Raw genomic sequence first — 24,507 nt, forward strand, 5'->3', positions numbered from 1 at the left:
ATAACACACTGTTCCCTGTTTCAAACTCCAGTACTGTTCCCTTACAGCACAGAAAAGGTTACATTATGCTGCTGCCTGTTCCAAGTGGCAATGAGATGACACATCACATTCAACTTGCTTTACAGTTCACAAATTATTGCATATTGTACCCATAGCTAGTTGTACCAATTAAGGAAAAACCCATGGGGAAAAATCCATCCTGAAATTAAAGCATCATTCATGTTAATAAAGAAACAGAGCAACAGTCATGGCGATTTCCTCCCTTTTCACTTAAGAAAGCCATTAACACCCCCCATGATGTAAAAAGTCTCACCATAAGAACAGTGCTATCTCCTCTGTGCTCTATCTCGTTTATGTTATTCTGACTACAGCTCTCCAGAGCTGTTACTGAAAGATCAGCTTGTGCAGAGAACTCCAAAATGCAAGAGACACAACACATCATCTCCAGAAAATTTCCAGCCTTGGCTGGTTTGAGTAACCGCAGCCTCAGGTCCAGGCATTGAATTTTGTTGTCCCAACACACAGGAGAAAAGCAAAGCACTACATTCAGGATGCTTCTTTACAAATTTTCTTCATCTTTTTTTTCCCATTTTTTCTTTTAGCAATTTACCTGACACTGCCTTCTTTCTGCAATCACTCAGAGGAGTGTTTTATTGCATGTTAAAAGACAAGATATGTATTGAAAGTAGCAATTTTATTTGAGTTAAAATTATTTACAAAAACCCAAAGACATACTTCATGAAACTGGTACAAACTATTTTTCCTGCCGTTGGCTTTTGCTCCAAAGATCACAGCTGAGAAATACTGTATAAAATAAAAATAGGATTGGATTCAGAAAAGTACTCTACTGTTCTAATTTCCAATTGAGAGTATTTACACAAATATTTACAATGGAAAAAACGTTACTTTAAAACTTTAATTTGCAAGTTGACCTCAAGTACCCTTTAATGCAGAGTTATTTGAGGGTCTAACACACAAAAATGCACTGCAGTTCACAGGGTGATTTCTCCCCCCACCCTCAAAAAAAAAAATCTGCATTTGTCAGTGCTTGACAATTAGTTACATTTAAAGAAAAAACCTGTTAAACACTGAGGTAAATTAATTCCCAAACAATTACCAGTGTAACAAAGAAAGGTAGTTGTCCCTGCTTTCCCCCATCAGCACATTTGCATCTTCTTTTCACTTGCAATCTCTCCACAACAAAACTACATAATAAATTTAAAATCTCATTACATATGTGAAAAAGTCTCTAAAATCTGAAAACTAGATGGGCCAAATATTTAATAATTTCTTCCTGATGCACATCATTTGCATATACCTTTTCCCTCTCTCTGAATACTGTTCTGGGTTTGTGTTTTAAAGAAGGGGAACACAACCTCAAAAACTTTTCTAAGTTACACTGATACACTAAGTTTTAGAAGGTGATGAGAGAAAACGCAAAAAAAGAATGACCAACATAAGATTTTTGCCGTTAATCAGTTACTTCCTTACAGAATTCCCAACAATCTGCATTATCAAAAATAGGAAGACATAGAAGGCAGCCACTGTATGTAAAAAATTTACAGCTGGCACTGATACAAAAGCACAAGTTCTTAACTTTATACACGGAGATAACACAAGATCTAAAAGCAGGTTAGATTTGCTGTTATTTCCCCCTCGTTATACATAGAACTAATATTTTTATGGCTTCAAGTTTTACAAATTCAATGGAGTAACATGATGTAACTACCTATACAGGTATTTAAAAATGTCAACGAAGCAGATCGCAGAACAGTCTGCAAATATTCAAGACCACCTTAATAAAAATAATTAATAATCAATTTTGTTGGTCTGAATAGTGAGTGCAAGAAAAAAATTGTTAAAAAAGTAATGTATTTTCTGGGATTCTTTGTTCCACTTAAGTCCTCAAACACAATGCTTTGCTGTGAACTAGACCTCAGACTGAACAAAATCTTAGCTATATCAGCAATTTAAGGCTTTGTGTTGTATGCATTTCAACTCTGTCATACTACAGAAGGATGAAATAGAAAGATTATGTCAGCTGGAAACATTAATCCCCATTGGTGTTTTAGCTTCTTTAAAATTCTCCCCCCTAAAGCATCCAGATTCATTGTATTCAACATTATAAAACACACCTTGAGTTCTTCCTTGAAACAAATTAAAACAGCATTTCAAAGTTTTTGCTTATCAGAAGTGTAAACTACCCTGGGATTGACTGTTTTTTTTTTTTCCTTTATTTCACTTGCATTTTTAACAGGGCACACCTTTTTACAGTCACTATTCCTTTTGTGGATAACATACCCTCAATGGCTTTGTGTGTTTATGGGTCTGCATGCTCTTGGAACTACAAAGCGTTATGGTCTAGCAGGTTACAGTACATGGGCCAAGGGAGTTTTAGAACTGAGAAATAGTTCAACGACCTAATTTCAATCAAAACAGTATAAAAAATAAACTATCCAATCCTCACCTCTTTGGATTCCAACAAATTTTAAATATAGACAATAGTTAAAATCACAAAAGTATTTAAAAATTTATATTTTACGATTTTGGAATAATCTAGTAATAAAAAAAGCAGGAGCAAATTAAACTCAAATAGGAGCGGTGCTGCTGTCCAGAACTTCTTTATTAAGAACATTTGTTTGATACCTCAGTAGCTAAGCTGCCTTTGCACCTGGCTGGCATGAAACAGTGGCTCAACAGTAAACAGCAGTTGCACTATCAGCAGCAAGTTTTTTCCCCTTGAAACTTGTCACGAACAAAGCAAGAAAAAAAGATAGGGAGGGTAAACCCTGCCAAAAATATTTAAATACTGCACTGCATCATAAACAGCAAGGTTTCTTTATTTACTTTCCTCAGAACCTTTTTCCCCTCATTTTTGATAGTTGCAGATTGATGTAGTAACTGTCTTTTAGAAAATGCTGAATGCATGGTTAAGAGACCAGGTAGCCTTAAAAATCCGAACACGAATGACACAGATGAACGCTCTCGGTATATCCTTCAAGGACTGCTTTCATGACTTCTTCTTTTGTCTAAGGGTAGCTCCAGCATTAGAGTGCCTGCAGCGGAAGTTAAGTATCTAGCAGTGTTCCAAGTATTCAATCACCCTAGAGATAGATTTCTGGCCTGTTGTTCCAACAGCACACTGGAAATGCAATAGAAAACACAAGTAACAAACAAGCATTTGTAGCACCTCCTTCAAATAGCTGTTGAAGATGTTCTATACAGAAGAGCTATTCTAAGAATTTTCGTATTTACAATTATGCATGAATAAAAGCAACTAGGTTCAGGCAGCCAATTCAGAATTATCTTCCTGGCCAATCACAATATAATGGCAGACAAAATTATGACAGAGAAATGGCCTTTTAGTATTAAAGAACAGATTATCATCCTGTGCTCTTATGAAGCCACAAATTGAAAAAAGTGCTTCTAAAAATGCATGAAATATTAACAGAAAAAAAATTACAAAAGTATTTACACACATCACTTTGAAATATGCATTACTTACAGTAAGGTTCATAAAACTGAGAAATTTTTTGAGCATTTCAGTCATTATCGAGAAGTCCCCTTCAGGTAAGTACTCCCTCACAGTAGTCACATTGATCTAAGAAATAAAACAAATCTTGTCTTACTTGGGAAACATTTTTCTGACACAGAACTGTAATACTCTGCGTGTGAGATGCACTAAGTATATTTACAGCATAAAGGTGGGTTTTGCTGCCATCTTTATGATTTAAGTCTCTTTTAAGCAATACTCTTATCTACTGTGTTTATTGTTTCGGAAAACAATTGCAAAGATAATTTTTATTGTTGGTTTGCTGCAGCCTTTTCCCTAAAAACAGAAAAAAACCCCAAAAAACTGTGACATCCCCAGGACCTCCAAGATCACCAAGAACTAGAACTCCCACCAGATCACTCCCCTGACAGGAAGAGGCTCTACCTTTACAACTGTGAAGGATTGAGAATTACTGATCTCATTGTCAGTCTAACTCTGAACACTAAAACTGTTATGCATACTGACCAGTCCAAAGGCACAGAACAGCATCTTAAAGGCCATTTCTGCACCATGGTAAATTGAGACAAACCTGAAAGCAGGTCTGAACTCATTTTCATTTGAACACATTTTTGATAGGAGACTTTACTGGGTTCTTAGCCATTGGAGCTCCATATTTTTAACTTCAGGTTTCTATTACATATTTCCAATCTGAGACAATTATTTTGAACTAATAGGGACATATACAAGTTCATCTGACTTCAATGGAAGAAAAAACTAAAGCAGACTGATAAAGAATAAATAAGTCTGATGGTAACTTGCTTACTAAAACTACTGAGAGGGAACAGGCTTAGCCAATTTTCCTCTTTCTTTCCAAAGTTAATTCTTTTGCAGGCTACAATTAAGGGGAGAGAGGTAAAAGAGGTCAAATATTCAATTCCAACTGTTTTTAATAAACACAGTGATGTTGAGGAAATTAGTTTTGGCTGGAATAACTCTGGCAACTCTTCCCAAAGCTGTATACATCAGTGTAGCTTCACCAACGTATTGCTCACACTGAAGCCAAATTTATTAAACCCCTTTCAGTACACAAATTATCACTTCATCAAACGTTATACTGGACTTAAGATCAACTTATTCCCTTACTGGACTCTCCTGGCAGAGACAGCCTAGAAGCAATGCTGTGTATGAGGCCACAATGCAGTCTTCCATGTGCTTCCCAGCATGCTGAAGAGCTGTAAAAGAAACAACAGTTGATTGTATTCTCTAAGCAGCTGGCATCTTTTACTGCTGCAAATACAATCCTTCATTATCACTTTCCAGAAGGCTTTTTCTTCAAACAAAACGAGCTTTTGGACAGAGATTTCAGAAATCAGGAAACACCACACTTACTGACTCAGCAGCACATTCTTGACAAGAAAAATGGTCTTCATTCACTTTCAACTCATTCTGCTGCACAGTATTTTGTCATTTGCCATTTCAATGTGCAAACTGTGTACTGAACGCCCCAAACTACCAATACAAATATTAAATGTGATACTACATGCCTCTAAGACTTCCCACAAAGTAGTTCATTGTGTTAAGGATAACAGGCACAGCAGTTTTTGCTGATGACTCAGCATTTTGGGAAGAACTACGAATAACTGCAGACACCAGTTGATGGGGCTACAAAAAAGGAGGAAGGATATAAAGCAAGGGTGGAGAAAGTAATATACCACACCTACTAACATAAGATGAAAACACTATTAAAAGTTATACACTGCATCTACTTATCTGAAGATTAAATAAGAAGGAATGATGTTTCAGACCCATTTCCCAGAAACAAACTATGTAACGGGTCAGAGATACCCAAATTCCTGGAACAAAATATCAAAGATGCAGCACATCAAGGCACTATACAGATACCTCAGATATCACTGATGAAGGGATAAGACAGACACAAAGCAGATGGGGACTGAAGAGGCAAAAGGGAGAGGAGGGGAAAAAACCCAGCCCTTAAAGCAGCTTGAAACAAGAACCCTGGAAAACAAAATTCAGACATGTAACTTTCAAGGGCCAGAAGAAGGAGATAACAGCCTAAGAGCCATCCTTTCCAGAATATTTTGTACATGAAGTGTCCCAAAAAGGTCTGGTGTTTTTTTTGTTGTTGTCTTTTTGTCATTTTAAGAAACAGATAAAAGGTAAAATTAGCATTACTTCTACTTCTCATGCTTCAGATCTCAATGGCTCCTACTTATGCAGCAGTTTCACCTGGGATACACTGAGGAAATCTCAGCCCTAGAGACAGGATGCAGATAGGAAGCAGAGGACAAGGTGGGATTTTATGCAATTCCACTGTTCTTTGCCTCTTCCAAGCTCATCCCAGCCAGACAACATACCTTTATTAAGATCAAGTTCTTCATCATCTTCCTCCTTCTTTTCCTTCTCCTCAGTACTATCTGACTTCTCTGTGGAGACCCACTGGATCTCCCCACTTGTCTCCTGCCATTCCCCACTCTTGTCGTGCTGAGCAGTGGGAGCTTCTTTAATCAGCTCGTCCGTCTGGCTCTCAGCCAGCTGCGCCGCTCGCTCGCACTCCAGGAACAGCTAACGGGGGAATTCCAGGAGAATTTCTGTTAGAAACTAAACCCTAAACACATTGACTTCATACTTTTATTTCCTGTTCACAATTCAACCCTTAATACAATTAGCCTTCAATACTTTTCTTAACAATAGGCTTTTCTTCTTCAAAGGAAAATCTAATCTGGCCCAACACCAGTGCTGTGCTCCACAGCAAGACCTCCCTGCCCGGTGCTGAACCACTTGCCAGGCTCTCTTGGGTACCATAAAAGTTTAATGACTTTCCTTGAGACACGGCTTGAAAACTAAAAACTGCCATAATTTCCTGTCCATTTTTGTTCTCTACCAATTTTCCTTTTCTTCTCATTCTAACTATTCCCTCTTGGCTTTCTTAGAGTGAAAATATGAAGGAGTAATTTAAAATGACTTAGCAAAGAATGTGAATGAACAAAGAATCTCATATTAGGCACTTATTTCTCATGAATTATTTCCCAAACCATACGACCACTAGTTTTAAATACTGCTCTACCAAGCTACACACATTAAGATATTTAATATATTATTTTTACTTTTTTTTTTGTCTGCTACTGGACAGTTATTTCAGAAAGTTAAATACAAGTGCTAAAAGCATCATTAAAATTAATTCCACTGAAAAAAGACATCTGTAATTTCCTTTCAATTTCTGCATTTAGTCTGCCTGGTGAAACTCTTATTGGTGGATTTCTTTCTTTTAAACTTTTTTTTTTTTCATTTCTTCATTTTATTGGAGGATTTATTTTTTTTAACAGTCAATTTAAGTATGCTGTTTGACATCCATAATCAATACATCTGTATTTTATTGTTTTTTATAAAGGATGATCCTATTTTTTAATTAAAAGTTGCAAAGTCCCAGAAATGTAGTACTTGGAAAAAAAAATTACGGAAGCAAAGTATGTAAGAGCTTGCAGCTGGTTTAAAACCAACGTCAAAGTAAATAATCTAGGAACAATAAAAGCAGAAATAAATTGTACGGGAACAAAAGAGTTTTATTGGATGTCTGTAAACCACTGTCTGTTTCTGTAATGGACAGCACTGCAGAAGTCAGGGTTGTGAGCAGCAATCTTCTCCCTATCTTGCTCCACTCCTCAAAATGCTAACCAGAACTGACACATTTTCAGTGCTGAGTCCTCCATTGCCCCCAACAGTCTGATAATGAGAAATGGGAACTACTGCAGGACAAACACCTCTCACCTGCACTAAAGCCTGAACAGCATCAATCTGTCCAGTTATCTTTAGGCTCTCGTCTCCTTCGCGCGTACACGAGTCAAAAGAACACGATGTTTCCATGTTGACAAGGCAGTGCCTGTTCCGGGCACTGTACTCCACGAGATTGATTAACAGACCCAATCCCTGCAACATTGGAGGGTCAAAAAGGATTACACACAGTGGAAAAAAGATAATTTAGCAAAAAACCATCTCTTTAGATAAACTTCATTTATGAAAAATGAAATGTTTATGAAATGAAAACATTTTTGGAGCTGAGGATTGGTTTACAGAGGTTAGGGATTCAGGGGTCCAACCCTCATCGTATGCTCATAAGAGATCCTTCACACACACACTTTTGCTGCTACTATTAGGCTACTCAGACCCATTTTATATAAGATGAGGTAAATCTGACAAAGCTTTTAACTCAAACAATAATAACAACCATATTTCCAAAACTGAAAAGATGTTTGAAAATGATTAATTAATATACTTATTTAGCTAAATCTCTTTGTTCATCTTTAGCTAAATCTTTCTTCGTGAAACAATGCAGGGAAAAAAACCTCAAACCCACCACATCTTTTGAAAATTGTACAGAAAACTATTCCTTAATGAGGAACCAGAGCAGCTGAATGCACAGGAAGGAGGCAAATAGTTTTCTGTTGATGTAAGAAGAACAAGAACTTACCAGCACCCGAATATCAAATCTCTGTTCTTGAGGTAGGAACTTCGGAACCTGAAGCACACAATTCATCGCTGTGCCTATCAGACCATCTTGTTCACCTGTTTTTGTACTACCCCATTCTGCAAACAAAGAGAGTTCAGAGGCTCAATACTGAAAACACATTTACAATGGTAACCAGCCTAATAAAAACCTTTTGGCTCTAATGATGAACCAGCCCCTCTCAGCACAAGCCCTCATCTAAGCATTTCATATTTACAATTCCTCACCCAGCTTGCAAAGACAAATTACTGAGGGCTGTAAGCAAACATCTACCATGCTTAACTGCTTTATACCATTGGACTTGAAAAACCATAATCAATACCAAAAAAAATTTACACTAATGGTTTATCTGACACTTCACCACCAAATATGTGAAGAATTTGTTGTCTTACCATTATCATTTGTCAGGTTGAGCAAGACCCCAATGATGGCCCTCATGCAGTCTTCCACAGCTTTACCCACATGGTTAGCTACATTCTGGTGGGGCAGTGACTTACTGTCTGGTAAACAGATACTGTCTTCAGCACGATTATATCGCTGGATTAACTCCTCACAATGCTGCAGGGCTCTGCAGGGAGAAGGTGCAGAATAAAATTACCCTCACAACCTACAAAGCATTCCATTTTTTTTACTTGCTTCACAAGGAAAAAAAACTGAAACAGAGCTTTATGCAGAATTTTTCTGACACTCAGTCTGTAGGGACAGATAATAAACTTATCACCTATAAAATGTTTTATAAGCTCAACTGAAAATTGTGTAAAACAAAAACCTGGAAATCTCAGGGCTTTATCAGCTTGGTATTTCAAGAGCAAGTTAATTTTCCTTTCCAGCTTTATTGTATATTCTTACTACACATTAAAAGATATCTCCTATTCCTACAAACCCAGCCTCTCATATCCTCTGACCCTCGAGAGACACGAGTCTGACAGTGTTACCAGAATGTTCTCTTGCTCTCTTCTCAGAACTACTTCCATTCACTAAGGAATGACACATGACATCCCAGCAGTAAAAATCCTAATCTTGTATCACTAAGGGACCACAGGCATGATTCTACTCCATGTAACATTGGTTTCATGTTAAATTACCACACTGATTTCAGTCACCAACAAAAACAGAAATGTCAAGAATACTGGCTTAAATAACATATTAAACTGGGTTTGCTTTGTTTTATTTTAAAGAAATACTTCAAATATCTAATCAAAACCCATGAAATCATGTTTCCAATGAGGTCTGCAGAGTCAAAGCTTTCAGCTTCATTTGTTCTCTTATGAAGAGCAATACAAAGGGCAGACAGGCTCTGACAGCCAACTGAGACCTCACCCAGATTGGTAAATGGGTTAGAGGTGTTGGTACAAGAATCTCTGCCAGGGAGGAACACAAAGAACAAAATTTCACTCTTTTAATTCTTAGTTACACTGTCAATTCTGCTGTGCTCCATTCCAGTAAACACTTAAGCATAATGAAAACACAATAAATAAATAAATGTCACTTCACCCTCTTCTGTGTTCCTACTTAGTACAGCAGCAGCTGAATCCATAGCCTGCAGCCTCTGCAGACCCAACAGTAGGAGCCCTACACATTGATAGTACTCAGGTAGCTGCCCATACCCCCATCTACATTAACTTTTCTCAATTAAAAGCAATAGTGGAACTTTTGGGATTATTCACCTCTACAGTCTTCCAGTATAAAACCATTTTTTTACCTTATCATATGAGGTATTTCACAAAACTGGGGTTTCTGGGGATTTTTTTCTACAACTTACTTAGCTGAGGAGACTATGAGCTGTGAGTCTTTGTATGCTATCAGATAGCTCTGATTCTCTGGATTATGCACAGTTACCTAGATAGAAAAGGAGAAAATAGTATTAAAAATAATAAGAGTTTTTTTCCCCTGAAGGAGAAGCATTCCTTTTGACTACTACTATAGTTCATGCAGTTCCACATTTCTTGGCTATTATCCAGTGTAAACTTTCATTTCTCATTTTTCAGTATTTCCTTGAAGTTTTTATCTCTAAATAATTGTAGCACTGAAGATAGAACCATCTTCCCTGATAAAGCACAGAAACCATGCAGCAGAATGTTTTGCCATAGCAGAACCCTGAATCCACATTCTGGGACTACGGTATCCCAAGTGTGTATACAAAACAAAATTATATATGTGGTATTTTAAGGCCTTGACATAAAATCCACTTCTGAGTGCCTATCATGCATCCAACCATAATACAGATGGTTTTCCTTGATTCCCTTGACTAGAATTTGGAATCAATTTTCAGAATCAATACAATTCTTCTTGCACGATTTGGTGTGTTTTGAATTCTGCCATCTCTCCCAAGTTTCTAAGGATCTTACTACATCACAAGCACCCCTAAGTCCTACTTTGAATATTCTAACACTAGACGAGGCTCTTCTACTCTTGCTTGGCAATTTATTGAATATAAAAGCAGAAAATTACTCAGAAATCTTTTTTCTCACCGCTGAGAAGAAAGGTCAGGAGAATTTTTAAGATACCCTTCAACAATTGTTCATGCTTCTCAGTTTTTAGCTTGGATTTACACTATCTTTAAGTCCATCCTTCTATTTTAGTGAAGAAAACAAGTGACCACTGTAGCTATTTGCCCTCTAATTTGGTTTTAAGGTGTCGAGCGAGATTCATTGACCTGTACTCTGATTCCAAATGTTTTCTGATGTGCAGAGATGTGTTGCTGGAACATAAGAAGGCTTTTCTGCTTTCTTAGGGTATCGCAACAGAAAGAGAGTAATACCAGTAACAAACACCAAACTCAGTGAAACAGGCATTGCAGAGAACACACACACACCATTCCTGTCACGTAAACTCTACCAAAGTACCATGTATTTTAATTTTCTTTTAAGTTCTCAAATTATTTATCATCTGCATTTACACACTCAAAGGGCAGGATTTGTTTCAGGGCCATTTTCTCTTTCAGCACTTCCCCAGCTGATGGTTCAAAGCAGCAATTCTTAACATTGATTTATTGCTTCTAAGAAAATCCCACTTCTATAATGATCAGCTATTACTAGACACACATTGGAGAGTCAAACTCATGCCTGGAAAATAACATCCATAAACAGCAGCTTCTTGTAGGAACTTAAGAAAAAGCATCATGTCACATTTAGTTATTTTTTACCAAAGGTAATCTTGGAATGCGGTACACACAGAGAAGAGTAAATTAAATTTTCAAACACTACAGAAACACTGATAAGCATCAGAAAGTTAGTACAGTCTATAAAAAAATAAAAAATCAACTTTATAGAGCTATAATGTGACTATATACTGAAAGAATGAAATCAGAACTGCTTGAGAAGCAGCTTTCAGAAATGCAAAGGCTCTGCTCATACTCACACTTTCTAAGACCCGTAAACATCTCTCTGCACCCCATAACGAAGCAACCAACTTCTCTTCATTTTCATCACTGCTTAGGTGATCCACACATTCTTTAACTAAACACAAAAAGAAGTTGTTTTCCTCTGTAAGTAAGAGGTCTTCAAAAGCCAGGTGTACAAATTAGCCACCTACTCACAAGTTGTTATCAACCTCGTTTTACACTTTGTTTCCTACCATTAGAGGTGTGCAATCATGAAGGCATGATCAGCACTCCAAACTTTTTCATTTTTTCAAGTAAATTAAAAAAAAACAAACCTTACATTTTTGTCTTTACAAGTTTGAGATTGTTACAAATTACCTAACCATATATTTTAATTTTCTCCTGCCAATAACAGTGTCCAGCACGTGCCTGTGTTCCTTAACTCTAAGGGGGTCTTACAAGAAGAAGGATAAGATAAGCACACACTTCCCAAACTTTACAAGTCTGAAACCACAACGTGAAACTGTGTTCCAACTGAATACTTTCTTCTCTCCAATCCTTCCTTTGCTCTCCCACTGTTTACTTAAGACCAAGCTTTATTCAGGTGAAGAATTCATTTAGAAATGTCTCTTTTCCTACCTAGGAGATTCTGATGAAAACCACACTAACTGAGACATACCTTTGAAAAAATAAGGAAATCAACCCTCCGCCTCCCCTCCCCCCCACTTCTTCTTGAAGGGTTTACTTCCTTTAATATATTTAGTTTAAAAATATCTGGTCTGAAAATAATTCAAGACTGTAAAGGAGATTCTACTCTAGAATAAGTGTGCTGTACAGAGATATGTAACAAGCTTAAGCCATTTTTATTGTCAGACATTGTGCACATTCTGTTTATCATGAAAGCTTTCATCTTTCAATCCCACCTGCAACAGATTAAAATCACTGATATTTTTCAGTTATTTGCTAGTGAACTGTGTATTTTACTTTTAACACTGCTAAGAAAAATACATAATATTTCTATTTTTAGCCAAAGGAAACGAACATTACATAAAGCAAACATTTGATTACAATTCAGTATTTTTTCATGTTGCCAAAGCAGTATCCCCACTATACCTTTATCTACAATATGATCCAGACCACCCAGAAGTCGCAGTTCTTCTTTAAACCAGTCCCCAGCTCGCTTTGAGGTGAGAGACAGTAATGTCTCCATTGCCAAATGCCCAGTCTGAAAGAGTGAGGTTCTGGAATTAGTGAAATCATCATATGCAGCTGTAGCCAATAGAGCAAGTCAAACAAATACACATCGTATGAAGACCATAAAAAGGAATGCATAGATTCTGAGAGGAACCACCACCAGAGGGAGCAAGAACAGACTGGAAAACATATCTTTAAAAAAAATTACTGTACTATAAAAAACAGGTACTTTGATTTTCAAATTTTATTTTATTAATAGCTTAGAAAACCCAAGCAGACTCCTGTCACCTGTGACTCTTGTTATCAAAATAAGTGGAGGAAGTAAATGGACAAATCAGCCAGGCATTAAAAAAAAAATAAAAAAATCAAGAAAAGCCCCAGTGAACACAGCTTCTCAATCTCTCAGATACATCAGCTTTGCTGCTCATAGATCACACTTGCTTCCAAGGTAGGTATCTTGTCTTTTTAATTTTAAACCTACAGAATAAAGCCATTAAACTGAACAACTGCAGGAATTACTGATACACTTTTTTTGGAAAAAAGGAGGAACACAAATATAAATCCAACAGCAAAGTAAGTTCACTCCCTGCAAATGGAAGTAGAACAGTACTCACCAGGCTTGAGCAAAAACTCCACTGCCTTAGCAGGAGCCCTCCCCCCATAACCCATCTCCAGCTGCTTTCCTTGCTTTTAAAATACATGATTTCCAAGGAGGAAAAGAAGGCTGAAGACCAGATAGAGTTACCACCCAAAGTTGTTTCTGGGTTGTAGGAGCAAGCCCTGCAACACACTGTCACTATGAGCATAACAGTAATAGCATTTCTCCAGAGCAAATACAGTATTGTGTGGATCAAGAGAATACAAGCAGCAACAAATCTACAATAGGTCAGCTAATTTCCTAAATATCTTCACCACAAAAGGCCATACAATATTTAAAACATAGTGATTAGCTTTCTGCCAGAGGGCAATAAGACTTCAAATAATTCTAGAAAAATATAATCTGATTTAGTTGTACACAATAAGGAGGCTAATTTTATCTTTTTTAAAATAAAATAAATGAAACCTCTTAACCCTTTTGCTTCTGAGTAACCTATTACATTCATTTTTTTTTCCAATTACTACAAAAATTTGTAAAGGCCCAAAACATGGTTGCCTTAACATTTCAGCCTTATGCTGGAGAGTGAAAACCAGAATAGAATAACTCTCTCACCATCTGAAAACACTAGTCACTCCTGAAGGTTTTTGTCATGATGCAACAGTGAGGAGGTAGCTGCAAAAGCAGGAGCCCCAGAGGGCTGCACTCACTGACAGGTGAGGGCCATTTGCTTAGGTGAAGGCCAAGTTCTTCAGGTTTATCTTCTTCTCATCCAGCACAAGAAGCCTGCAAATTCAACCTGCACACACCTCCCTCTTGGTTTCTGGGTTTATGTATTTAATGTAAATAGAAATCAAGAAAACAGAACCTTTGAATATTCAAAAGTAAGTCTAGCCTAACTTCTAGACAGACACACAAACAATGTTCTCTGTGGAAAGAGGGAGGCAAATTGATCACCTTTGCCTGATCTGCTTAAGAGTCAAAAAAGTGAAGGTGTGACTGGTTAGGCAAAAACTGGAGGTATGAAAACATCTGCTGCAATCCTCCTGATTCTCACTGGGTATGTCCAAGTCTGAACAAGCACAGAGCTTTTCTTTGCCCCCAGAAGATTTGCATTTTTGCTTGTATTTTCTGCCTGTTATTTAGTACAAAACAGATTACTTATTGTATATCATGTCAGGGATCTACATGAAAAAAGCTTGATCTTCACCATACAAAGTTCATCATTGTCTCAACTTCCCATTGCTACTATTGTAAACTGGAAGAGAACCTCAATCTGATTTGGCTTGTAAATATTCGTTACATACCACATAGTCTCTGCTTCTAGATGGTGCATCTGGGAGGAAACCAGTTTCCATCTGTGAGGTACTACAATATTCAACACATTTCCAGCAACAGCTCAAAATAAATTTAAGAACTAGAGCTGCCTCAGGGAAAAACCCTCAAATAGAGCAGCTGAAACTGATGGCCTAGGATATTAATGCTCTTTACTCATGAACAACCTCCTCGCAAGACAGAGGCCCTTTTGATATATCCTCTCCTTCTAAAACCCATGTCTAAGAAAACACAAAAACAGAATTACAGTTCATAAAAAAGCAACAGTCTAGATCAGATTATGAATATGAGAAAAGCTCAAACAGGAGACAGTGGTCTTTGTGGCTGGATGCTTTAGCAATGAGGAACCTGCACCAGCTGTTCCATGCTTAATAAAGGGAGCTGTCTTACATTTTATAGTGCAAGAGATATCCTGGCACCAACAAACTTTGCTATGTGAACTGTCTTCAGTGCCAAAACAGCACTGAAAGAAGACTCTGATTATACCAAATCCTAACTGATCACCACCTAGAGCACAAATTTCATTCTGTGGTAGTATTTTCAGACTGTAAAATGGAAGCACAGAACATAATCTCATGTTCGTTCTTTCTTTGCAGATTTCCAAGGCCAGAAAGTTAACTCAAGCTCCCCACCAGCACTTTTCATGTTTGTATAAAACAAGCCTAAAACTGAAATTTGCAATCCATTGTCACTGCAACCTGATTACCAAAGTTAACAATGATGCCACGGATATGATCTTCCTCATCCAAATTTCAGCTCTTGCTAAAGCTACAGAACAGTGGCTCTTCGTACCAATTCAGCTCTCTGTTCCATAGCAAGAATTTGGAGGGAAAACACCCCAACAAAACTCTTCCTAAACTGATACAGAAGTCCCAAAAGCTACAGAAGAAAATGCCAGCTCAACAAGGCACATCATTTTTCAGTCTAACTGAATATGGAACACAATCCTGACTACAGACTACTGCCAGGAGCTGGAAAATTACTTGCACAGACAAAGCTCTGAAAAGCACTCTTCATCAGCTCACTTTACTGGCAATAAATCAGAAGATTCTCCCACTGGGTATAAGCATTACAGAAAAAATGGCAAAAAAACCTGCTAAGAATCTTGAAAATAATTTATTACAGGACATAAAAAAATTAAGATCATACTAACATCCACTATACTAAAAATATGGCAAAAGCAAAGACACATTACTTCTTTTTGTCATTTATGGCCACTCATCTAATCAATCTGTCCATCAATTCATTAAATACATTCTTCTAAAAAGTCTTGCAACTTACACTCTCTGTTTTCTAAGCTAGCTTGATGCTATCAAACCACAAGGAAATTTAATTTTAAAAAGAACCAGCACACTCCGCTGCATATAAAGGTATTTTCATAAAGAGCAAGTATGTTTGAGAAAGGAAGGAAAAAAATTCATCCACATTCATGGTAAGCAACAGAAGGTGCCACCACACATTGGGTAGGGAAAAATCAGTTTCTGCAGGACACGTTTTCTTACAAAATGGGAAATCCTGCACCACAGTTTGAATTTAGCACACAATATTCTTATTCCCACGCATAAACCCCTGTTTGTGAAAGTACTTACAGAACTTCAGCAAGGAAATGCAGTCAAATAATCTAAGTGTGGGCTTCAAACATACAGTTTAGTGCTACTTGTTTGCAACTGCTCCCTCTAACTAGCTACCCTTAGCAGGGGCAAGCAGAGACTCAGCTGAAGAATATCCTAACTCTATCCTACTAACAACCTTTGAAAAAGGAAATTTCAAATTTGAAGAAAACACTTGCAGTGCAGTCAGGTATACATAAAAGGTAGATGAAACACCAGGAATCCTTTGCTGGACGATGCTTGCAAATTCAATTTTAGTAAGCATTCCACAACTGCCAAGGCTTTCCAACAAAAGCATGTTACCCACCGTGATGTTTTCGAGATCAAGATGTTTGTTGTGAACAGTTTCACAGAGTCTCCGAATTTTTTCCTTAATTTTATTCATGTCTTTTTCATTCAGCAACTTGGCAGAGGAAGCATCTTGTTCCAATTCCAGAAGCCGTATCATCAGATCTAGACTGGCTCTGTCTAAATCCATGTTCAAGCGATCTCTGCTCAGGATGTACATTAGAGCTGCTGTACAAAGGGACAAATTCTTGGGTTGGGAGAAAAATAAAAGAAAAAAAAAACCAGTTAGCTTTTAAGTCATTTTAGGCAGACCTTTTACTGTTTTTAAAAAACAAGCTGAAGATTCATAAAAGAATATGCCTGACAGGCCCTAGTCTTAGCACTTGCATGAGCACTCACTGTTGAATGGAAAGTCCTTCTAGCAAGTTATTAATGCATCCTCCTGATAAGTGAAACTGAGTCATAAAGCAATCAATATATTTGCAAAGTCCCAATAGAAAAGCAGGGATTTCTACTTTTTAGGGACTCAGTGCTACAGACAGAGTAAGAAACAGCAACTCCAGTAACACAGTATTAGAGAAGAGACGGATGGCTGGGGAACAAAAAAAACAGCTCAGGGTACGTGGCAAGGTAGGTGAACATTCTGGTTGGAGGGGATGAACTGGTGACAGCACCAGAAAATCCAGAGATCATGGGACAGCGTCTGCAGGGAGGGAGAGTGCCTGGGGACATAAATTCTGATTCTGCCAAATGGGTCTGTCAGTTAATAGTTTATCCGAACTTTTCCAAAATAAACACATTTTATTTCCAGGGCAATTCTGCTTTTTGGAAGTAGTTGGAGTATACACCAATTTCCACCTGTGCCTCATTCCCATCAGCCCTTAACACATGAATGTTATTAACCTGACCACCTGTATCTTACACAGAGCTGGTGTAGAGGCACATCTGACTGGCTAAAGAACACTTCATTCTTCTTGAAGTAGGAATTAAATTCTACCTTCACGAGGCTCTAGAAAAGCCAAGGCAGAAGATGACTGTCAGGAAGGGACAGGCAGCAGTGAAGCAAAGCCAGCTATCAATCCCTGGTGTCTAAGTACTGCACTTGCACTGACGGCACTGAGCTCCAAGTTACAGGAGAAAGGAGAAGTGTTCACTGGGAACAAAGGTGTGCTGGGCACAAAACTGTCAGAAAACTCTGGCAATAAATGGAGGAGTTGAGATCTGGGGGGTGTGTGGGGCATGTGTGTGCCCTATGGAGTTCAATCCTCAGGATTCAACATACTGCTAACATCCATCACAATTGTTTCTGTATAAGGTAAATTAATCATTGAATCAAACTAGTTGTGGAATATAAATGTTCTATAGCTCAACAGGAAAGAGCAGAAGAATTCTGTGTCATAGCAGATTAACATCTTGTTTAGAGTTCAGCCAACATCCAAAGCAATCATTATCTGCTCTGTTTATTTCAGAAGTAAGTAATAATCATAGCTGGTCATACTAAGCATATGATACATATGATAACTATCAGCATTTCCAAAACAGGATTAGGCAGCTGACAGTCTATCAAAAGCTATGTCAAAACTCCCTCTTGTCTGAGTTAAGGAAATCCTCAGGTGAATAGAGACTTCAATCTGACCAACTATCCAAGATGCATTTGAACTACTGAAGGAAGGAAGCAAGCAAGGGTTTCCAAATCTAAATCTTTCATGAAAACATGGAGACAGGGTTGTTAAAAAAATCCACAACAAACTCTTAGCTACGAGCATTGCTACCCCAGCCTTTTATCATTACTCAGCCTTACTCTGCCAGATGTAAGGCAGAAAGCATGTATGTGACCTGTCTGCAGAGGGTATAAATTGTTTACCCTTGATTTTCATTAACTTTTTCCAATGAGCCTTGCAATTTTAGCATTTTAATTACAGAAATTGTTTACTCTTCATTTACTTGCAGCTGGCTTAAACTGTACAAGTCAGGTTCCTTGAAGAACTGGGCTCTTCCAGAATGGCAGTGATTAAAACAGGACACAGGAGCACACACAGTCCAGAGGAACCAAAGGTTAGCTAATCATTGTTCAGCCAATGTGGGACTTCAACATCCATGAAGAACTGTATTTTAATCACCTGCATTATCTAGGCAAGTTTCCTGGTTTAAAAAAAAAAACGCTCAAGGTCCCAAGGGAGTTTCTATCAACTCGAAAGTATGGAGCAGTTAACAAAAGCAAAGTGCTGAATTTATAATCTGGGCTGCCATTTTTTTAAGGCGTTTCAAAAAGTCAAGAGACTGTTCTTAGATCCTTACTGAGAAATGCTTTACACATACTCCAAAGTCTGGTAAGGGCAATCACACTCACTCTGTAAACCTCTGTACCAAGCCCTTGCCTGCTGCAGGTTCCCTTCTTTTCAACCCAACCAGCTTTCCATTATGAAAGGAGCAATGGTTCTTTGTCCCTCTGCATCAGCTCTGCCAAGATTTCCCCTCAGACTGGCCACCTGGGTTTCAAGACACTTAAATGTGATCAGATCAGCAAGACATGATGCAGGAGGTTTCGGGCTGCAGGAGGGCTGCTGGAAAGCAGAAAGGATGCCAGGTTCCTGCCACAGCATATACACAAAGGGATTCAGGCCAATAAGCCTCCAAATGCTGATGTGCAACAGGAAAACAGTGATGGTATAAAGTAAGGACCTCAAATGTGAATGGCACTTACAGCATGGAACAAACCTGCTCCAGCTCCATACCAGACACAGGTTTTGTAAAGCTGGTTTCTCCTAGTCCCTATGGGCTTCATCTTGAATAATACAATTCCACATTTTGCTCTGATCTTCTCTAAGTGTTTAATTAACCACACTGCCTGAAAGCACTCATGCCTACCACACACACAATTCTGAATTTGGAATGAGGGAAAAGTTGTTGGTGCAACTCATTTTTGATCCGTTTTCTAAGAGAACAAAAAACCCAACCAAAGAACCAAACTTATCCTTCCAAATGCCACCCTCCCAGGCTGCAGTAGAAGAGTGATTTTTTTCAGGTGGGCTTCCACCATCCCATTGTATTCCTCAAGATGTGTAAAACATATTCTGCTACCAAATAAATGCAGAGAAGAGAAAAAAAGTAAAATAAACACAATTTTCTCTAGACATAAATTTCATGGCATACCTAACTATGGATTTGCACTCCTTACTTCTACAGAATTCAGGAAAACATCCTGGTTTGAACATACACTCCAGAAATGGCAGACCATTTACACCCACTCTCATCCTTGTCTTCTCTTACTTGTTCTATTTATACTCCAGGCTTGTGGGAACAGATGGTTATTTTCTAGGGTTCAGCACTACATATAATCCACTTTTATATTTTCTGAAGTTATTCTCATCCTGAAGACATTTCTGTGCTTAACTACTGACAGCTATAACGGAAATATAGTTTTAATTTTAAAAATTAATAATGCTCCAAAATCTTTACAGAGCACCACTGAAGAAATAAAGTCAATTAAAAACTTAAGATCAAATACAAGTCGACAGGAAAGATTTGGTGGAACAAGTAATTTTCATGTGGTTATTTCTGGGCATAGCTCTGTAAGATAGCTAGTATTTTGTTTTCCCTGCTGGTTCAAAAAATGCCAACTGTCAGTATGCAACTGCTACTTTATGCTCCTTATGGAAATGTTAAGAGTCCCCTGCACACTCAGTCTATTCTATTGCATCAGAACAACGAACACAGTACAAGTTCACATCTGTGTCCATTAACAATGTCACTGTGGCAGTTTTCCCATCTTCAAAATAAGAAAATATTAACAAAACAACCGTGCATTTTTAGCTCAGTCCTTATTCATCCCACAGGGATTTGGGTCATGTATGCAAATCCGAGTGAAATATATTATTCTTCTGTTACTTTGAACTGATATTTAGTGCAGAAATTTCTATTCATTTGGAAAAAAATAAAATGTCAGTGAAATAATTAGTGAATGAAAGGGTAGTACAGACAGTGTGCTTATCCAGAGATGATTGTGTTGAAGCACATACTGTCAGTAGTTAGGGCATATCCATTAGCATTTATCAAGAATAGTCTGATACCTCAGTAATTTCACAACACTGTAAAACCTGTACCAAGAATGTACTGTAATGATATTCAAACATTAACCACCCATTTTTTTCTTTGACAAAAGGGAGCGTTTCATCAAATAGACTGGAAATAGTGAATATAATCAATGCTTTTTGTTACTGCAGACTAAAAATAGCATGCAATTTCCTTTTGAGCTGTATATGCTAGTTCTTTTGAAAATGAAGGAATAATGGTAACTGTTAAAAGATGGCCAAAAATACACCCAGCAAGCTTGTAAATTTTCCAGGGAACTGTAGCTGTCCTCTGATCTCCCACAACTCAGTGGTGGCAACTGTCCTGAAGAGAGTGACTGTACTTCACTTATTTCTAGTATCACTTGGCACTACTTTGACAGCTCACAAAATAATGAACTCATTGAACTTGGTGCCTATGTTTTACAGTTAGCCACTGCTAATTTTTGAGAGAGATGGAAAATAAGCCATTATTCTAAATCAGTTACTTAAAACTACAGCTTTTTTCCCCCACCCACAGTAAGATGTCAAATACCATCTCTGAAATGTCTATTTCTGTGGGTGCAAAGCTGCATTCTGCATTGTATGTCATTCTTCTAGAGCTGTTACAGAAAATTATAAACCTGACTGATATACACACCTACTACCCATTTCAAGTAAAATCTCATCTTTACAGCTTTTGTGAAAATCTTTGAAGGGATACCCCACAGAGGTAACATCAAAAAGAAGGAAAACAGAAGTGCTTCAGTTTAACTCTCAGGTCCTGTTACCATGAATAGATGAAATTACTTTTCCTAGAATCCAACAGAACATTATATACGCTCAGGGCATCCTAAAACTGCAATTATAGCAGGGCTCAAGGAGACAAGACATGAAAAAAACCCAACAACAGCTACAGGACAAGTGGTAATTCCCATACAAGCAAGTCTGGAGACGAGCACTTAGAGCCACCTCTAAATATAAGGAGGAAGGATTCCTTTCAAGAGTATTTGAAAGAATTCAAAATACAACCATAAAAGTCTTTAAAAGGCTTAACAGAATAAATAAAATTGCAATCCAAAGCACAGTCCATTTTTACAAAACCCCATTTTATTGGAATTTCCCAACCCAGAAGCACACAAAACAGTGGAATAAGGAATTTGTCAGTGGAACACAGGTGCTCTAAGTTTTTATGCCACTACTGAAGTCTTGCTAAAATGGAGCCACTGATCCCAGAGGCGCCATTAGATACACTATACTATATACATAAATATACATACATATATATATATACACACACACACACACACACACACACACACACACACACACCAGGACACACTATACTGGATACTTGACCTTTAACAAAATTCCTGCCCAGCAGACAGGTATCACCTGTCAAACTTCAGTGAGATCCACAATGTATCCATACCTGATGGTGTTGGGAATCATCCAGTGTTTTGAAAACCATGGCTACCATCCCATGCGCTCTCAGATGCATTCGGAAGCTGGGCATGGCACACTTGGTGGCCAAGCTGATTACACTGCAGAAAATTAACTCTGGGTTAGAATGACTAAACGACCACACTTGACAGGAACAAGCAGATAAACAAGTCTTCAACACAAGACTGACTGTGTACCTCAGACCCTGGCAAACTGTTGGAATAATTCTGCTGAGATTTTTGTAAGGCAGGTTTGCAATTGGTTAACAGTGATTGATGAGCAGTGTTTTATTTGAGTTGCTTACCAGCATCAAACTATGTCTGCTTTAGTTTAAGCTTGGCTAAAACCAGGATTTTTAAAGGGCAGCCTGAATTTGCTTCTTAAAAAAAAAAAAAAAAAAAAAAGGCAACCTGAAAATTTCCAACAGTTAAATTGAAAGTAAAGTGCCATGGATTAAGCATGAAGCTCTGATTTAGAGACATGGGAGCGTTCATTATGGACCAAGGCATTATGAGAAATTGTAAATGTGAGCTTCCACTGCTACCTAATGGTTATCTAATTAACTGACTAGTCTCACTTATGCCCAACATTACTTGTACGTAAAACTTTCTTTATATTTATTGCTGCATTTATGATTGATGGAAGCACTATGGATTTCAGAAAAGACCTGACAAATGTATCAGTTAATCAGTGACCAGCATAAGAGTTTATTTTAAAGATGGCAGCTTTCCCCATGCTTTCTCAATAAGCTGTGTGCCATTTCTAGAACAGTGCAACATAACAACTGCTAAAAATACATTGCTTTTAAATGTGCACTAATGTGGGAGTGATTCTGCAATCAAGTCTTCCATGACTGCTGAGGAATCTGCCTGTACGAAATTCACACAGTAAGATGCTAAAAAGAACAAGTGGTCTTTCTGTCTCCAATCACACACAGCATCAGTTAGAGCATACCTGAGTCCTTTACATCTACTCCTATCCTTACATATTTACATAATTAATCCTTACACTCTTCTTTTGTTAACTGAAAGAATTTTGTTCTAAATTACATTCCATTATATAAATTTGTGAAGAATTAGTTTAAAATCTGAGTAAGTTTGCCACATGAGCAAATAAGGAGCAGTCATATGAAAAATACTCCTGAATTATTATTACAGTAGTAATTTATTTTTATAATGTATATAAATGTGCATAAACAAACTGGGTGATAGAGTTCTTGTACTTCAGCAACAATATTCATTGCTAACTTCTGAATAACAAATACACATTTTGAAGTAGCTGTCTTAGAGGCACAGAAAGCTTTTTCTCAGCCACAGACAAATCACAAATGAAGCACTGCTATCATCACCTCTCTATAGATTCAAGCTTTTCTTTCTCTACTATTTTTGTTTAACTGAACAGAAAGGAAAATTTAGGTATATAAAAAATATGGTTGCATGGTTATTTTATTTAACATTATTGCAATTAACTTTCATGTCCAAGCAATTGACATTGGTATCAAGTCACAGACTTTTTCAAAACAAGGTTGACATTTTTGATGCCAACCTCACAATAATGTGTAACTTGAATTTTGAGAGTAATCCAAGACAAGTTAAGGAACTTCCCAATTAACGCAGAGGCTTCAATTCTTCTAGGGGGTGCCAGTTATGTTATTTCTCAAAAGATAAAGAACAGGCAGTTGAAGTTAAACAACATCTCACTATTACCTCAGTTCTAGATTTTCATAACTCTGCAGTCTTAGGGATTTGATTTTAGAACTGAATTTGCATTAAAAACAGAACAGATACCACACATAAGATGTACTAAAACAAGTTATCAGAAGCTATTTTTTAAATTTGCAGCAAGGATAACAAGTGTGTCAAAGATGTCTTTTACAGCACAATTTACTATTTCATCTTCATTGCCATACTGCTTATGATTATTAAAAATATACAATCCTAATTATTATTTTCAAATTTTATTCTTCATGGCAGAAGCGCCAGGTAAATGTCAATGACGTTTTAAAGCATGGTCACTTCTGTGATGCATATTTAATTCACTATCTCTTAAATATAGGTTCCATGTTTTGTATTAAGATGTCTTACCTAAGGCAACGTGTGTTTAGGGGCTGATTGCTCTTCAATCCACTTAGCAAGTACTCAATATCATCTGTGAACTCTTGATTTTCACCAAATTCCACTACATCATTGAAGTGCTTTACATGCTGAACAACAGTGTATAACTGGAAAAGACAAATATTTTGACCTAAGTAAGTTGCTCTTGGGGTTGATAATAATCTTAACAAGTACAGTTTGAAAATCTATTCAGTTTTAAGTGCAAGAAAAAATTAAGATGTTAATAAAGGCCATTCAACTATTTAGATAAAAGTATTATTTTTAATAGGAAAGCTGAATTGCGTTTTGACACTGTTCCTTCAGTAGTTAGGATTACTAGTAATTCTTTATCTTAAAAATTTGTTAAGAATACTTACTTCTTTGTCTTCTTTCCTACATTTCAATGCAGTTACTATCTCTTGATAGGGCTGAGTAGGTATTGTCACAGTTTTTATCACTTTGGGAGGTGGTGCAGGAGCCTTAAAAACTCCATCATCTTTATGAATTGCCTCCTTTGAAGATAGCCTTACCTATTAATAAGAAAGTGCTAAAATGGGCAGATG

The 24,507-nt window shown here is 37.3% G+C and overlaps 1 protein-coding gene across 3 annotated transcripts in view; it reads right to left on the minus strand.

The window, feature by feature from the left end:
• Window positions 1-675: 675 nt before the first annotated feature.
• WAPL (WAPL cohesin release factor) overlaps window positions 676-24,507 on the minus strand; it is a 64,895-nt gene continuing 41,063 nt past the window's right edge. For 2 of the 3 annotated variants that reach the window (XM_062496921.1, XM_062496920.1), the window contains 14 exons: window positions 24,322-24,474; window positions 23,936-24,072; window positions 21,841-21,952; window positions 16,379-16,606; window positions 12,451-12,562; window positions 11,376-11,473; window positions 9,778-9,854; window positions 8,408-8,583; window positions 7,980-8,095; window positions 7,280-7,438; window positions 5,869-6,076; window positions 4,637-4,725; window positions 3,506-3,601; window positions 676-3,142 (listed from right to left, as the gene is read on the minus strand). In XM_062496921.1, coding sequence (XP_062352905.1) covers window positions 3,077-3,142; window positions 3,506-3,601; window positions 4,637-4,725; window positions 5,869-6,076; window positions 7,280-7,438; window positions 7,980-8,095; window positions 8,408-8,583; window positions 9,778-9,854; window positions 11,376-11,473; window positions 12,451-12,562; window positions 16,379-16,606; window positions 21,841-21,952; window positions 23,936-24,072; window positions 24,322-24,474 — 1,827 coding nt within the window. In that variant the 3' untranslated portion in view covers window positions 676-3,076. The remainder of the gene's footprint in view (window positions 3,143-3,505; window positions 3,602-4,636; window positions 4,726-5,868; window positions 6,077-7,279; window positions 7,439-7,979; window positions 8,096-8,407; window positions 8,584-9,777; window positions 9,855-11,375; window positions 11,474-12,450; window positions 12,563-16,378; window positions 16,607-21,840; window positions 21,953-23,935; window positions 24,073-24,321; window positions 24,475-24,507) is intronic. The other variant, XM_062496922.1, reaches the window with a different exon arrangement.

This window comes from Cinclus cinclus, chromosome 7 (genome assembly GCF_963662255.1).
Source record: "Cinclus cinclus chromosome 7, bCinCin1.1, whole genome shotgun sequence".
Taxonomy (NCBI): Eukaryota; Metazoa; Chordata; class Aves; order Passeriformes; family Cinclidae; genus Cinclus; species Cinclus cinclus.